At 37.4% G+C, this 17070-nt stretch overlaps 1 protein-coding gene across 1 annotated transcript in view; it reads left to right on the top strand.

The window, feature by feature from the left end:
- Positions 1 to 2999: 2999 nt before the first annotated feature.
- EML4 (echinoderm microtubule associated protein like 4) overlaps positions 3000 to 17070 on the top strand; it is a gene marked incomplete at its 3' end in the record, with an annotated part of 67770 nt that continues 53699 nt past the window's right edge. The window contains exons 1-2 of the mRNA XM_009576299.1: positions 3000 to 3102; positions 5554 to 5747. Coding sequence (XP_009574594.1) covers positions 3000 to 3102; positions 5554 to 5747 — 297 coding nt within the window. The remainder of the gene's footprint in view (positions 3103 to 5553; positions 5748 to 17070) is intronic.

Raw genomic sequence — 17070 nt, 5'->3', positions numbered from 1 at the left:
GAGAATGAAAAAGTAGGAAAGGAAGTAAAAAATATGCGGAGTAATGCAGAGTGTTAAAGGCCAGAGACTTGCATTTGCAGGAAGGGAAAACTTGGGGACAACTTCCCACCCTACTTCCATGCCACCAGATCTAGCTTCTAGAGACAGAAGTTAATACAGCATCCTTTTTTTTTTTTTTTTTTGGGGGGGGGGGAAGTGGGGGAAGCTTTTTTAATCTTCCATGTTTGTGTTTGTGTTTTAATTCCCGTTCTCATGTTCCTTCCATGACTCACATCCTTTACAAAACAGAGATAATTTGTGTGTGTGCTGGCTTTTGGAGGAGGTGAAGGAGATACTGTGAGCAAAAGTGTAGAGTCTAATTCAACTTTTTTTTTTGTTTTTGAGAATTATGTGTTAGAGATATGGAACAGAATTCCTGATCTTTTATAAGCTAGTCTTAAGACAAGTGAGCTGTAGAAAACTGTAGAGAATTTTCTTTCACTTAACTGACAAATTTGTTTTTCCTACCATGTTATCTCTCTAGAAATGTAAGTCTCATCCAGAGTCAAATTATTCACTGCTCTTCAGAATAAAAATTGCAAGTTGTGAATACGTACCTTCCTGTGCACATGGACAGATCACAGTCCTAGCGAGAAAGGGTTCCTTTGGGCCAATTAACTCCTGAAATTGTCAGCCAGATCATTATAGCAGTCCAAGTAATTTCTGTTGCATTTCTGTGATAAAAGACTCATACCACTCTGGGGAAAACACAGAAAACTGTGTGGGTGCCTTGGCAAGCAGGGGTTTAAAAATATCTGTGGTTTGTGTGGCTTTATTGGATAAAATGTAGGATTTTCCACCCTGTGATTTAAATTTCCATGTGCTGGAGTTTGTAGAATTTGTTTTTCTGAAATGTTGCTTATGTCTAAAATGAAGCCCTTACTTATGTTTAGTCGGGGCTGGGAGGAATTGACTAAGAGAAGTGATAATGGATGCTCTGGAATTGTTGAGGGGCCCCAGAAGAGATGGATCAGTAGTAAGATACATTTTTTTAAATGTAGCCAATTCAAATTTCTCCTAGGCAGTCAGTGATGAAGGGTGATACTTTTCAAATGCTGACGTGCCTCGTCAATGACATGTGAGGAGAGGAGTGATACGTGGATTGGGAGGTTTGTTAAATGCCATCACTACGTACTGGATACCCCTTTCAAAGTTCCTGGCTAAAGTCTAAGGGGTGGGTTGAGCTGCTGCTTTGTCAATCTGCTGGGAGTGGTTTGACGCATGTGAGGATTCCCGCGCAGCGTAATGCATCTGTTTCACGCTGTTTGTTGGCTATGAAAAATGAACCCTAATTCAGTCTCATGAGTACTGAATTCAGGCATCCCATACATCCCTGCTTACGCCAAAAGGAGGGGAAGAATTAATAATTAAATATTAAACATTAAATATCAAACTAGTGAACTATGATAGAATAACAAGACATATTATTTTGAAAGTTACAGCACCATTTGTTTAGACCTAGCAGGTTTTGGCTGTCATTTGAGTACCAATACACTTACCTTAAACCACTTTTCAAGACTGAAGGACCTTAGATCCACATCTGTAGGGATGTCTCCTCACTACTACCAGCGAGCACTGCAGATGGTGCTTCTTTCGCAATGGATCTTGTTCACAGTGGCTCTCTTGAAGGCATAGGTCATGGACAGCTTGGGAAACATGACCAACACATCAGAAATGATGCTATTTGGTTATAATAAAAATAACCAGATAACTAAAAAGGTCTTTTAAAAATTAGTAAGTGAATGAATCAATAGTCAATTGCACTTACAAATTTCTTGCTATATTACCTATTCTGGTTTCCCTCTTTAAATAAATAAATAACTCTTCCTCTGGTTTAGTAAATTAAGAGTGACTCATGGAAGGCCTGGATAGATGTCTGAGACAGCACGACGTTTAGGAGTGGGAGAAGAGGAAGGGAGGAGATGGACTTCTGCTTCATAAGTGACTGACTTTGTACTTGTGTAAGAGCTCTTTCCCCTCTGAAGGGCGTCAGGCATACCCTTGAAGGAAGCTTTTTGTTTAAACTTCTTTTGAAGTTTATTTGGAAGTTATTTAGATTGTAAGAATGTATTTTTAACGGAAGAAGAAATCTGGAAGAGATTTCAAAAACTTCTGTGGAAAAAAAAGTATAGTTTTGCATTGTGCAGATTTGTCAAAATGATCTCAAGGATTGCAGTTGTGTTTGCTTTCAAGGCATCTTCTTTTAAGCTAATCCCTAGTTGACTTACTTTTCAAGACACTGCCAAGAAGGGCATGTTGGAGTTCAGTTGAATATTTGCTGTCATGGGTGAGGTATTTGGGTTGGAAATCATTCATTTTAATTCTCTAATAGTTACCAGGGTAATATATGGTTGTCATCCCTTGAAACAGATACTGCTTCTGTAGAGTGATAACACTAAAATGTCTTCCCAGTGTGCTACTCTGTTCTTTGATCAACCAAAATATTCTTGATTTCCTAATGATCATCTTGCTATCCAGCTTCTTTCGGTCCCTGTGTCTCTCTCAGCAATGCAAAGCAGCAGCTGGTGGTTTGAAACCTCTTTTTTCCCACTGTACACACATAGCCCATTGCTTTGCCTATTTTTGAATTGGCTAAATGGCTTAACCTTCTTGGTTTCTTACTCATGCCCCATTTACACAGCTACGACTTCTGACAAGCTGTTGCGATGAGGTTGAGTTTGAGGGTCCTTCTGCCTCTCCATGCCATGTCTAGGGGTTAAGCCTCCATAGCGCAGGCCACAGAGGTGAACATTGGCCAACTCCTCTACCATCTCGTTTGATATGTTGAGGGAGTAAAAGCATTGCAGCTCACCCTTACAGGGCAGAATAATTTGCTTTCCTGTTCCCCTTTGAAGTTAGGGACATAGCTGTGGCTTTGGGAGCTGCAGGAGCCATCTAATGTGTCCCTTTTTTGGGGTGCTGGGGTTCACCAGAAGCAGTCTAGTCAATGTTAGTAGTCGATGGGAAAAAAGATGTCCATGTCAGGCAGCCAGCACTCTGGTAGAGTGCTTGCATCTGTGCTCATTGGAGAGACCGACCAGCAGTGGAGCCTTTCCTGGTTTGGTAATTACTATTATTTGGACTCCACACAGGGAACACAGTAATGTCTGGCTTCTAAAATGATGATTTGACATAGCTACTTACTTCTTTTACAAATGCTTTATAGTAATCTGTATATTTATATGGCCTGGGAATTTATCCGTAATTTATCCATTATAAAACCTTTTGTAGTTCATTAATTGTAGGCTTTGGCAGACAAAAAAGGAAAAAATTAAGCTTTCCTTTTTTTTTTTTTCCCCCCCTTTTTTAAGGAAATGTCAAATTTCTCTCTTCTGTGTTTGGACTGCTACTGCAATGTAAGATGAAATATAAAGATCATAATATTTTGAAAATAATTGTCACTGTTTTATGCAATGTTCATTTTGACTGGTCCACTGCATATATTTAAAGGCTAATATTGTAAGGATAACAAAAGTATGAATTATATGGTACTTCTTTCAGTCCATTTACTTCCCTAAAGTAAAATCTTTTCTTCATTAATGAATTTATGTAAATTTACTTTAGTTCCTTTTGATATGCTGCATAAGTACGTGTGCTTGTAGGAACTTCTCCTAGCTCCTTAAAACAGATGGGGTTTTATGTTTTGAAAATAGGGGGTTTAATAAAAGAATCTTACACAGTCCTTCCCAACCTGGGCTACCTGTCAGTGGTCTGGATTTCTAAAGTACTATTGAGACAGCATCAGATATGCTGGGCTGTAGAGTCGTTAAAATAACTTTTCTGCATATAGGAGGTAAGGTTACGGCTGGTGATATTAAAGGCATTTTGTTCAGAGTTGTTCTGATCTGTTGTCTCTGGATCTCAGTCTGATTACCTGCCTTATTAATTCCCCTGCAATTCTTTTTATTAGCCTGAATGAATACAGTATTCGCTATGAAGTGATTCACTTCTGCTTTTGGTTTAACCAAATAGCGCATTAAGTCAATATGCAAAACTGTCTTCTCGTAGGGCTTGCTTTATCAATGTAATTTTAACTGTTCCTTTCATTTTAATAATAATTGTGAATACATTTCACTGCTAATATTAGTTTGTTTTACTAATTCCTTGTAGGAATTTTCGTAGTGTTGTGATTCTTTATTTCACTTGGTTCAATTTTTGCTCCTTCAGTAGTGAGTAGCATGTTTTAACTGAATGGAAGTTGGCATTAAACTCATTAATTTCTTTCATATTTAATTCTTTGGAGGGGTTTGGCCCAGTGGTTTTTTTGCTTACATTTATTTTAAAAGTGCCCGTATGCAAATATTTCAAAGATTAAGGCTTTTTTAGTGAAAAATAGAGTTTTAGGATGGTGGCTTATATTAACTTTTTTTTTTTCCTTGGTATGTCTTCATAAGATTAGTGAACTAAAGTTTAGATTGTATATAATCGCAGTAATAATATCCAGCTATTTACCCTTATGTGTAAATTTGCTGTTTGTATATATTTCATAGAACATTGACTCATACTGTCTGTTTGTATAATACAGGTAAATTTTGTAAACCTTTATTAGAAGTTCCTTCCTGAGTTTTTAGTAAGCCTAAATCAGGATGGATAAGGAATTCAGTACCTTGTGGTTGAGCAACATATTCTTTTATGGGTCTTTTTTAGTGGTTGGCCTGTGATTTGTTGGAACAGCCAAATACAAAAATCTGTTATGTGTTATTTTGGCTTGGCAGAAATAATGCAAAGAACTGTCAAAAGCAAAGAGTACGCAGAAGCTGTAATTTCCTTTTTACCACTGAAGAATAGATTTGGCTGGATTATGCCTTCAATGCTAATCTATCTCTGTGTGGCCAAACAGATTTTTGGAACCTTTTTGTAGTGTATTTATTTTTTGTTCACTTCAGGCCAAATGTTATAATGTCATATATTTTTTTGGCATATGCAGGGTGGTGATGTGAAGAAAGTTAGAGAGAAGGCATTGGAGTTAAGAACTCTGATCTAGACCATTTAAATTGAGATGGCCACTTGATTCCATTAGGGCATGGCTAGCAATACTTGTATGTTCAACTGTGGATTTTTTTTTTTTTTGACTTTACATCTTGCTTTAAAATTAAGGATCACATTTAAAATTCTTCAACAGTTCCAAAAGAATATATTGCGAAATTTGACCACAATTTTATACCTTTTTAGTTAATTCAGATGACTATTTAAATAAGCTTAATTTCAATCTTCCTTCTACTGGTAAGCATGTTTTTCTTTCTATTTTAACAGAAAACACATTTCCTCCTCTGATTGTAATCAGAACTCCTTATGCCTTCTTAGTTAATGATTAGTAACGTTTCTGCCTTGAAGCATTCATTTGATACATTTAACGTAATATCCATTCCTTCTTTGCCTGAACATGTTTGAACGTCTTCAGTATTTCAAAATGATGGAACAGGCGTACTCATGCTGTACATGCTTCTTTCTCTGACTTTAGCTTAGAACAAAACCGTTAAATGCCTCTTTCCACTCTGCTTTCCTGCTATACAGATGACAGCATCTCAGCTGCGAGCACGTCTGATGTCCAGGACCGTCTTTCAGCCCTGGAGCTGAGAGTACAGCAACAAGAAGATGAAATCACTGTGCTAAAAGCAGCGTTGGCTGATGTGCTAAGGCGTCTTGCTATCTCTGAAGACCATGTAGCTTCTGTGAGAAAATCAGCACCAAGTAAAGGTAAGCCCATAGTTGGTAAATTCTTTCCAGAGTCGCAATGTTTTAATTTAGAATGTTCTCCATGGATCACTTTTTTTTTTCCCTTTTCTGTCTCATTTGGAAAGGTAGGTATAGTTTGAGCTGGAGGGGTTAGTTTTTTAAGAGTTCTTTATAATATATGGCTAATAGAGATCTGAAATATGCTTATTAATTTTGCCGTTTGCTAAGATTTTTATGTACTTGACACCCCTGAAAATTTACCTTACTTCTTATTAAAAGGTTCCTGTTTTAATTTAAATGGTGAAATGCTTTACAGCTGCGGTCTTTAACCTGCCACTGAGGGTTCTGGGGCTTATGAGCAGCTCTGAGTCTCAGCTTTGACTTCACGTAGAAGTTATTCAACTGAAGGGGTGTATTAGAGGCTACATTTCCCCCTGCTCCTAAATTACAAAACAAAACAAAACTAAACAAAAAACCCAAAACACATTGCCACCAAATAAGAAAGTTTTCTGAATATAGTTAATTTTTGTTCATCTACAGAGATAACTCGTCACCAGCAGCTTTCTTGTAAGAAGTGGCCATGTAGCATCTCTTTTGCGTAGTGGCTAGTAACTTTTCCATTGTAACTTTGAAATATATAGGATTGTTTAAAAGTAAAGAAACTAGATGCTGTTTGCGCTAATTTTTACATACTTTTTTTTTTCCATGAACATTTCCTTTTCTGTTCTGGAGAACTATTTGAATCGAGTTACTTGAATTTACTCCAACTTAAAATTGTGTATTCAGAGAGAACTATGGCTACGTATGTTTGTGGTACATATTAAGCCTCTGATTAAATAAAAGTTTAGGTCATATTTCAGATAATTCGCAGTTCTAATTCACCATAAATGCATGTATCCCCATCAAACCGTGCAGCGCATAGTTTTCTGGGCTCAATCCCTGTATTCAGCCTTGAAGTACACCCATTACACCAACGCCAGTATAACACTGAACTGACACATCATAGCCTATATTCATTTGGGTGGCTGCATTATACAGGGTGAAAATGCAAAAGCTGAAAATGCTGAAAGTTTGAATTATTTCAGATGGGGCAGAGAGATCCAATTCCTTAATTAAGTGTTTTTGCAGTCTCTATGCCAGATGGAAGGAAGTGATGATGCTTAATTGGCTTGGACTCTGAATCCTGCCATTCTCTCTTGCTTGCTAAATGGTAGACTGTTGTCATCCTTGTTTATAAATGCAGCTTCTACCTGATATGCATCTCTGCATATGCAGAATCTACCTGATACGCATCTCTGGTCTCATTAAGATTGAGACTTCCTTCTCTAACTCTGTGTAAATAGAGCTCTAGCAAGTACTTCGACTAAATCAATCTTTGCTGTTTGCTGTCCATTATGACAAAAAGAAAATGTCCAAGTAGAAAACTGGGCAAAATGTGTGCAACATGGACCTTATTCTTCCCATTTAAATGCAGATGAGCTGGGATATACACAAATGTGGCTAAAGACCTTTGGCTTGGAGCTGCCTAATACCCAACAAACTCTGTGCACAGGCAGGGCAAACTTGCTGTGTTCTGCAAAATGCCTTGGGGGCCATCTCTTTACTGGGACTCTGGGGGTCCTGGGGCCATACACAGTTCTCCAGGTGAATTTGTTCAGTGAAAAATAAATTAATTATTTCTTTGGGGGGGGGAGGATGGAATATCTAAATATCTTCAGCTTTCTGCTATTACATCTCTACTAATTAATGACAACAGCATGTAACTGTGAAGAAAGAGATGGGGGCAGGGGCAGAGATGTACACATATGAGCTAATACATTGAACTTAAATGAGTTATGACTAATTGGCACTGTATTTAATTTGTGGTGGATGTGTCCCCATTGTGTTCAGTTACCTAATACCACCAGGCAACACATTAACTTCACTGTTTATCATGAAATCAGCTGCATATGGATGGTATAAAGATGTCACAAAAGAAAATGTTCACATACAGTCACTGGAATTCTGTACAAGTCTAAAATTAGACTCGAAGAATGAGCTTGAGATTAATACTGATTTAAACTTAAACATCAATATTTTAATAAATATTTCAAAACAAGTTCATACATAGCTCTTTGCAATACTTTAGGTTCTACTTTTGATTTCTGTATTTTAAGTTCATTCAATAGATAAGAACTCTTGAAATGTAACAAAGCGAAATGTATTATTTTCATGAGTAAGTAGGATTGGCAGAAGATCTGAATTGTCATATAAAAATAATACCCAAGGAAGTCATTGTTAATTTTTCTTTGAAGTATTTTACGGGTACATAACAGGCTTTTACTAGTCATGTCATGCTGCAAAGGTAATTGTATTCCTCCAAAACTCTTTTTGGTGTTCATGATCCTGTCAAGAATCTGGATTTCTGCATTACAACAATTGCAGTTTCATGGTAAATATTATAGGTAGGTTTTCTTTAAAAAAATGCTGAGGGTTTGATTCACAGAAGTATTTGTCTCTACAGCAGCCCTTAAATACATGCTGGCATAAATAATGAGCAAAGAGCATAGATGTGTATATATTTCTGAATACACTGAGAGACGTGTGTTTAATTTGAAGTATGGCAACTCAGTGAGATAAATACCTTTAAAATAAACTGAGTTTACAATAATCATAGTACCAGAAAAAGCCAACTTGAATCTTTCCATCAAACAAAAGAGTTTTAATCTGCTTAAGAGACAATATCTAACCTAGTTTGAAGGAGTCTTTCCTACTTGTTACTGAAATGAGTTTTCTAAAACCTCTCCATTTTTTTCTCTTGTTGCCACCTCAGCAGTGTCTCTGAAAAGACATTTTTCATAGGCTAAAAACAAGTCTTGTGAACAGACTGTGAATTGTGCTGAAAGGGACAAATCCCAATCACTTCTTCACTGATTTTTCTCGTTCTGAAGTTGCCCAACTTAGTGCAAAAAGAGATCTCTTCATCCTTTGTGTTAGTTTGTCTGCATTGCATATCTGGTGAGCTAATTCTGTTCTTATTTTTCTTATCCCTTTATTTTAGACTGACAGATTGAATCAAGCATAGCTGAAGCTAAAATTTTTTGCATTATCCTTGTAGTCCTTGTTTTTCTTTTTTCCTACATTTCTGTTGCATGCTTATTTTGAACTTAGTCCAGTCTTCAGTGAAAAAATTCACATGGGCATGGGTAGATTTTTGTTTCTAACCCATGGGCTATCGGGTTACTACCTATGATTTTGTCTGTCTAGCCCTGCCTCAGAAGCAAGCTGCTCTTCATACAGGGATAAGTGATTAGCTAACTGTATGAGATAAGCTAAAGGGTGAGATTTTTTTTAGCCACCCACCTTAGTGCCTCCTAGTAAAGCATGAATTGGAGATACTGTATGAGGGAAATACCTCTAGTAGGGATTGCAGCAGAATTAGCACTTGTCTGTTATTGCACAGTGAAAAGCAGACTGGGAGTGTTCGCACGTGGCTTGTTTTCCTCTTTAGTATTTCTCAATGCAAAGTCATTCTAAATAGAGAAAATCTTTTCAGAATAAAAAGGCTCTGATAGTACTTCCCCATCTCTGCACACAGCTAAGAATAACTACACAAAGGAGAAGTTACCAGGTCCAAAGATAGTGTTGAGGATTAGAAATGCGAAAGGGCTTGATTAGGGAACAGGTCCCCAGCAGCTACAGGGTTTGGGGGGATTGTAGTGTGTGGGTGCGTCTGTGGGTTTTTTTTTCCTTTCTTTCTATCTATCTTTCTCTCTTTCTTTTCTTTTTAATAGATGGCTTGGTAAGAAGAATTTCTTTGGTGAGAAGTTCTTTGCTTTTGGCAGCTCTGCACTCTTGTTGCCACATGTCTCTGCTGTTGATGCATGATTGATGCTGTTAACATTCACAAAAAGTTCCAAAAACAAAGATTACCTGGACACCAAAGAAAAGGAAAGCATAAAGCAGTCTGGTACTTGCGGCTGCCAGCAAGATAGATTGGCTCACAGCTGGTGCCTGGTAAATCTATTAAAATCTTCCAGGGTGTCAAAATGTGTGTAACAGGAGAATCCATCCCTCAGGCTCTGGGTGTGGAGACAAGTTTGTGGCACACAATGGCACCAGTAAAATGTCTCAGACTAATCATATCACTGGGGTATGAGCTCTTGCCTGAAAAAGTGGCCATCTACCAGAAAATAGATCTGATGTCTGCCTGTAGAGAAACAAAGAGTTCATGTCCTTTTTCTGGATTCAGAAGTAATGAGGAGGCTTGTCACTGGTTAAACCTTTGGAGGAACATTTCCTGTTGCTTGGAGAAGAATTGATATCAAATAACTCGTATGCAAATTCAGCTCACAAAGTGAAATTGAAGCAGTGGATGGCAGTTTGCAGAGAGGGTGTCCCATCAAAGCACAGGCTGGCAGACCGAGGGCCATTTATTTTACTTGAAGCAGTGATCTTGGGGATCTGCAAATGCAGCTATGTACTGGAAATGCAGATTTTTTTTTTTTTTTTTCTTTGTGCGGTGGATTTTTATAATAGGAACCTGGAGAGTTTTCCTGGCTTTCCTGCTCCTTTTCTGGTGTGAAATAGTGTGCCTCTTCAATGTCTCTTCAATAGGAAAAATGCTAAGTAGTATCTTGCATCAAATTCTATCTCATTGCACCAATGAAAGCAAAGCACTTCAGACGTAATTTTTACCTTATCTCAGCACTGGTTTCATTTCAATAACATTAAGTCATTTTGTTTTATATTAACAAAAATTGACTTCAGGTGTTCAGCAAGCTTCATTAATGAAAGCAAAAGATAGACTCACATTTGTGGTTTTAGTCTTAACACATTTTAATGTGCAGAATTGTATTAATAACTGGGTACATGTTTATGTTGTCTAATCAATAAATGTTAAGGGAACAAAAAATAGAAGTGTAGATAGAAAAGTGCTTATGGTGGAGGTAGGATACAGGCTGTTATCCACGTAATTAAGACTAACCTGGCAAGCTTGTACGTGTGTCATTTTACTCATGGGAATAGTCCAATTGAAGTCTGCAGGCTGTATGCTCACATAACAAATAATGATACTCTTGAGGTCTTAATGGGTTTTCCAGGTATTGGATTTAGTACCATCTGTTCTTTCTGCATTAAAATTATTTTTTCTGCATTTCTTCCCCATTTTTCCCCTTTTCTCCTCTTCTTTAATCTTCTCTTTTTCTTCTGTTGTATTTACTATTCTTGATGTTCTTCATATATTTCCCTTTATTCAAAGAATTTGGATCTAGAGGGTGTTAATGAACTAAGGGTCACTAACCAGCTGAACTAAGTTTAAGGAAAGAGAAATGAAGAGGAAAGTACAGTTTTTTTGACTTCTGTAACCTAATAATCTTGTTCATTGAAGAAGATATTCAGAGCATTGTAGAGGAGTGTTTTTCAGCTGTGATGATAAGTATCTTTATTCTTTTTCAATATGCCTCTTACAGTTTTGGGTATGTTTTGTGCATTTGTGTGCATTTTTTAGGCAGTGTGGGCAAATTCTCCTGAGCAGTACTGCTGTTCTCCATGACGCTTCTTAAATTAAGAATTGCAATATTGGAAGAGTTAAATGGTGCCGCTAACTTTTTCAAATAAAAACTGGCTTGTTGTTTGTAACACTTGAGTAGCTCTTTCATCGCTGTTTGCCAGAGTATATCAAATTGTTTCAGAATACCATAGTTAAAATTTTATTTCCTCTGCTTGGATATAGCTCATTTGGCACTTGGTTGAGGAAGTAGATGGTGCCTCTGGGAAAGTATAGCAAAATAATAAGAGGGTAGGGAGGGAGGAAGAAAAGGGCTGTGTGGTTTCAATAAGCAATTGGCTGTGCCACGCCAAAGAAATCTTCAGTTTCCCTGGGTAGTAGTTTTTAAAATGTCTGCCCAAAGAGCCAAGCATTGGAGCAGGGGCATGGCTCCCCTAGAGTCTTAAGAGCGTAACACCTGAAAAACTAGTTTTAAGTCTCTAGGAGGAGTTATAGTTAGAAATGTATGCGTTGACAGTAAGTCACTAGCTATAAAAATTTTGTGGAAAATGTCTAAATAAATATTTAATTATTCTTAACATTTTAGTTAATTTATCAACCTGTTGGGAGAGATCCACTTGCATCTCAAGATGTTTATGTATTAGCTATATATTCTCAAACTGTTGCATATTAACATGCCTCTGTTCAGATAGTTCTTTTCCTTTTAATAGGAAATGACAAATAATGTATGTTTAATAGCCAGTTGTCAGTTGAGATTTGTGAAATTTGTCTTCAATAAAAAAAAGTATAAAAAGCATCTGAGTTTTTTTTCAGCTAGATATAATTGTTGTAAGAATAATAAAGTTTGTCAAACTTAATTTTGTCTTAAAATTGGATTATTAAACAAGATGAAGTATAACTCATAGGTAGTGAACTGAATTATTTTTTCCTGATTTATATTGGTCATAATTTGAGACCTAGTATCTCATCCTGACCTGTAACGTTTGTTCATGTGATAGAAGAGAACATTTTTTCTACTTAAGAAGTCTCAATCAGAATTTGACTCTTACTATGTAAGTGACGTGGTTGAATAAAGCAATGCTGAAGAAATTTTTTCCCCACCCTTCAGAATACAGTACTCTTTTTGAAAAGAGTTTTAGTGCTCCCAAGCTATTTCTTTGCCAGTGTCTTCCATGAACTGAGGGACTTGACATCCTTTGAAACTTTGGAAGCAGAGCAGTGACTATAGTTAGTTGCTTTGGTACAATTTATTATAACATCTTGAAGTAAGTTTAGGGTTTGTCATAATTTTTAGTTCGTTTTTGATGCCTTTATTTTAGGAAGGAAGTGCAGATAAAATCTTATACTCTGCTACACTTAGAACTATTTCAGTCTGTTTTTCTGTGGCTCACCTGTGTGGGTTCTCTGGTGACTAATAGTGTGGTTGAACACACACTTCTTTATTAAGTACACTTCTTTAGTAAGAGTACTAAATTGGGTTTCTGTCCTTCATGCCATCAATTTTATTTGCACAAAACCCCTAGGCATGCAATATATTTGAAATATAGAAATCTTTGTCAAGTTTTGCTGAAAAGGAAATATTCTAAGGTTGTTGAAAGACTTGGATATTGTTTTTAAAAAAAAAAAAAAAAAAAAGGCAAGCTTAAAAAAACCGGTATAAGTAAATCCTTTTTTTTGTAACACTTAATTTGTTGAGCTTTTTGTTTTAAATCCACTTGAATGAAGTGTCCAGAGAAGTTATTTTAATGTAGCTGCAGCTATTTACTTCAAATTGAAATTACCTGAAGAAGAGAAAGAAGGGTTTGGTTTTATTTTGGAAAAAAGGCAGTTTACCTGTCAGGATATCAGCAAATACAAAGATATTAAGCAAATCATTGTTCCAGTTAACACAATTAATAACATAATACAATATATTTTAACATAAAAACCTGTAACTTTTGGGTTTGGGAAAAAGAAGTGAATTACTAACTGATCCTCAGCTCTACTACCTTACGTATGTTTGGAAAGAAAAGCTACCATGTTATCACAGGACACACATTTTCAAAACTTACCACTGTCTCTTACAGCTTGGCTTCAGGTTTTTCCCTAGTTAGCTAATCAAGGCTGATAAAGAGTTGGAAATAGATTCTTGGTTTATTGTGGCCTGTTTTTTCTAATCCTACTTATCTTTCATTCACACACTTGTATACTTGACAGATCTTAATGAAATGCTTCTTTTGAACTCAAGAGATACTATTCTATGAAAATTATCAGAACAGAGATGAATCCATTATCCATAAAAGACATTTTTTACCACTTTGATCTCTGACAGTTTGGCTTTAAGCCTGGTCACCATACACTGGCTTTCATTTTACGTTCAGTTTATGTCTGGCTTTTGTTCCAAACTAACAGATAAAGCTTGAGTGCTATTCAGTCTGAAAAATTTCAGACTGTTTATGCTAGCAGGTGACGTATGACATGATATTGGCAGAGATGTGCAATCTGAGTGCTGGGAGAACTCAGTTGTTTCAGTTTATTGATCTGGAATTTGTGTTCTCCTGTGCCGCTTCATTATTTCGCAGGTCTCTGAAGCAAAGTTGCTTGACTGCTATGGAGGACTATCTCTGCAGTGAATAAGGTTATAGCGTTGTTTAATTTTTGACATCTTGTGACTGTAGAGGTGCCCTGGTTAAAAGTCCTGAAGAGAGCTGTGTGGTTTGGGCTGGTGGGTCGGCTTCCCTGGGCTTCTGATCGGGCTGGGAAGATCCTGCTTGTGTGTCTCTGACCCCGTGAGCAGCCACTTCACTGCTCCACTGCCTGGGACGTGCACAGAGCTTAAACTTGCCCTTCCTTCTCACGGCTTGAAATGTAAATGCATTTTCTTTATATATAATTACAGATTAATTGAATTTTAATTTTTTTTTTCTTTTAAAAACCGGTATTCTAAAGGTCACTTTTGAATATCTAGTTAAAATGGAATATATAGAGAGCCTGGAAAGCGGCTTGTTTCTTAGGGGTGTTGGTTTTGGGGTTTTGTTTGGGGTTTTTTTTTTTCATTGTTTTTGTTGGGTTTTTTACATTTTATTGCACATTGAGTGTGGTACACTGAACTGTGACTGACCAAGATTTTGTTTTGGAGTGTAAGAAAGCCTGATATATTTTTGACACTTGAAAAAATCTGTCAATGCATTTTTTCCTAGATCTTGATGTTTCAGTCTGCGTCCAAATGTTTCAGTCACTTTTTCAAGAAATGAATGATTCAAGAGATCTGGGTTATGTGTAATTGTTAGTCATTTTACAAAAATTGTTTTTACTTTGATTCAAAAATCTTCATCTCAAACTTAATTTTGCATGCCGCTTGTTGAAATTAGGAAGTACTCTGCAGATCTACCATCAACACCCACTTTAGTGAAAAACAAACAACCCAAAAACTGCCGTATGGATCCTTTTTTTTTATTATTATTGCATTCATCATTGCGTGGAGCAGAGCACATTCCTGTCATGAATGTACATTGATGTACAGTTTTATTTGTCATCAGTTTTGTCCTTGGACGTAAGCAGGAGCTAACGCTTTTCGTACTTAGTAGGGGGAATTCTTCTAGATACCATCAGTGAACAAAATAGCAATGTCCTCCTTGCTTGAGAAAACGGAGCAATTTTTTTTCCTCCCATCTTATTAAGTTCCTGTACCTTGTCTGTAGTACTGCTGTTCTTTACACTTTCTGCTGAATGCTTTCCCCACCATACTGAGAATTACCACTATTTTGTCTCCCAGTTTCTGGAAAGCCGCGCTAGTGCTGGTTAGAGAGGCATTGATCTATTACGATGAGCAGATGGAGATGTTAAGGTCATATGCAGTTCAAGAGTGAATCATAGGCCTTGATATTATGCATCTCCACAAAGAAGATGATTTACTTTGTCACTGAAAATAAAAGAAGCTAATTTATAGGCTTCTAATACTAAAAGTGCTTTTTAAGCTCATGCGCTTTTGTTCTTGCACCTAAGTTACACAGGGGGGGTAGAAATCTCGAGCTTTAGAGGTTTTGTACAGTGTATTAACTTTTAAAATAAAATCTGTGTTCCAAATGTGTACATTGCAAATAAAATGGTCTCTAAGAAGTACCAGTTGAAAGGAATCACACTAAGTTAATTTATGCAGAATTTAGGAAGAACAACAATGATCTTTGCAGTGTTTCTGTATGTATCTTTACTTTCTTCAGATTTCCTTTATTCTCATTTCTGCCTGGGATATTCTGCATGCTCCTTTTGGCTTTCCTGATCTGAATTTCAGATGTGGTCACATGCTGTTTGGTGCATTTGAAGCAGTATATGGTTAGCGCAGGTCAGGCCATTTCTGCCTTCATCCAAATAGTTCTGAAATCTAATATTCCCTTGATGGGTATCTCTCGTATGTAAAGTGCTTGTTTAAAATCAGAATTAATTTGCCTCTCAGCCTGCCTGATAGATCTTCAATGTGACAAATGGACCAAGTGCTCGTATTGTTCAAATGATGCATCTGTGCGAGTTTGCCTTCAGTGTGCAGAGCAGTTGATTCTCCCCGACTGCTTTTTTACTCCTCACTTTTATCTTCAATGTATGGCCTCATGCCTTATCTATCTCACACTATTCCAAGCCTGCCATGAACACAGACCTGTTATTTTCCTGTCAGTCGTGTCCTTCGTGCTTGTTGCTGAAGTCAGAGTGGCTGGACATCATGACCCCGTGAGATGCAGTAACAACTTGCTGTTTGTGAAATGGCGATGTGGCACGGAGATAGGGTCGAAAGTGACCACTGGTTTTTGGATGCTTAATGTAAGATTAGCCCAGGCATTTTTTCAGGGCATGTAATGCTTCAGAAGGGAAAAGCACAAGTTTAGCATGCGGGTGGAGGAGGGGGAAGACTCTTTTCTGAATAAGACCTTAGAAATAAGACAGGCATGCAAAAAAGGAGAGACACACAATTAGTGGGAAAGAACGAAATGTCAGGTTAGAGTAAAATGCCTTGTATTTCACTGACAGTCTGTGGCAGAGGCAGGTCCGGGAGCCGATTGCCAGGCTAGCATTCAGCTCTTTAAATAGAAGAGCCTTTGCTCCCCCCGTCTTCCTTGCAGTCCCCTCCCACATTCACTGCATAGTTTCAAACTGCTGCAATGAGTGAAGTGGGCATCTGACAGACAACAGCCTTCTTCACATATACAGTCTTGATTCATCCCCGGAGGGAGTTTGCAATGTTCACTGGATGTGGCAGATGTTCTACAGAGTAAACTATATCAGAAACGTAATAACTGTACCATAGTGGATATACTCAAAGGTCGATGCCTTTTTAAGATGGAAGGGGCAGCTGAAAACAAGCTGAAAAACTTCATTTTTGAATCCTTAGAATCACAACCCTTAAAAAACTTAATAATTCTTCCAGTATAGAGAGGGCTTCTGCCTGCAACTTCTTTGAACTTTAGGGAAAAAAAACAAACAAATTGAAAGCGACAAACCTCATGTGGTATTATCTGAGCTGTGATGGTTTTGAACAACAGAGTTGAAATAATCAGATCTGCTGTCCCACAGCTTTTGGAGCTACCAGCTTCCCAAGGCTAGCTATAATCTATAGTTCTCCCTGTAGATCACAATTGGAAAGAGATGTGGCATGTCGCTGAATTAAAGTATTTGCTGGCAGCATGGCAGTAGAGAAGCTGACGCCTATCAGAGCATATTCTTGCCTTATTGTCCCAGGTCTCCCGTCTCCAGCTGCTTAGGTTAAGGCTTTCATGAATGTATGTCATTGGATATAGGCTAGGTGGTTGTCCTGAATGCTGGGGCTGCTGCTGTGTGATACCAGGTCCATATCTGAGAGCTTTTGGTTTTTCAGATGGATCTTTGGATACAGCTGTAAA

This window comes from Fulmarus glacialis, unplaced genomic scaffold (genome assembly GCF_000690835.1).
Source record: "Fulmarus glacialis isolate BGI_N327 unplaced genomic scaffold, ASM69083v1 scaffold30284, whole genome shotgun sequence".
Lineage (NCBI taxonomy): Eukaryota > Metazoa > Chordata > Aves > Procellariiformes > Procellariidae > Fulmarus > Fulmarus glacialis.
Note: the sequence above shows the minus strand (reverse complement) of the source record. Positions and strands in the feature narration are given on the sequence as shown.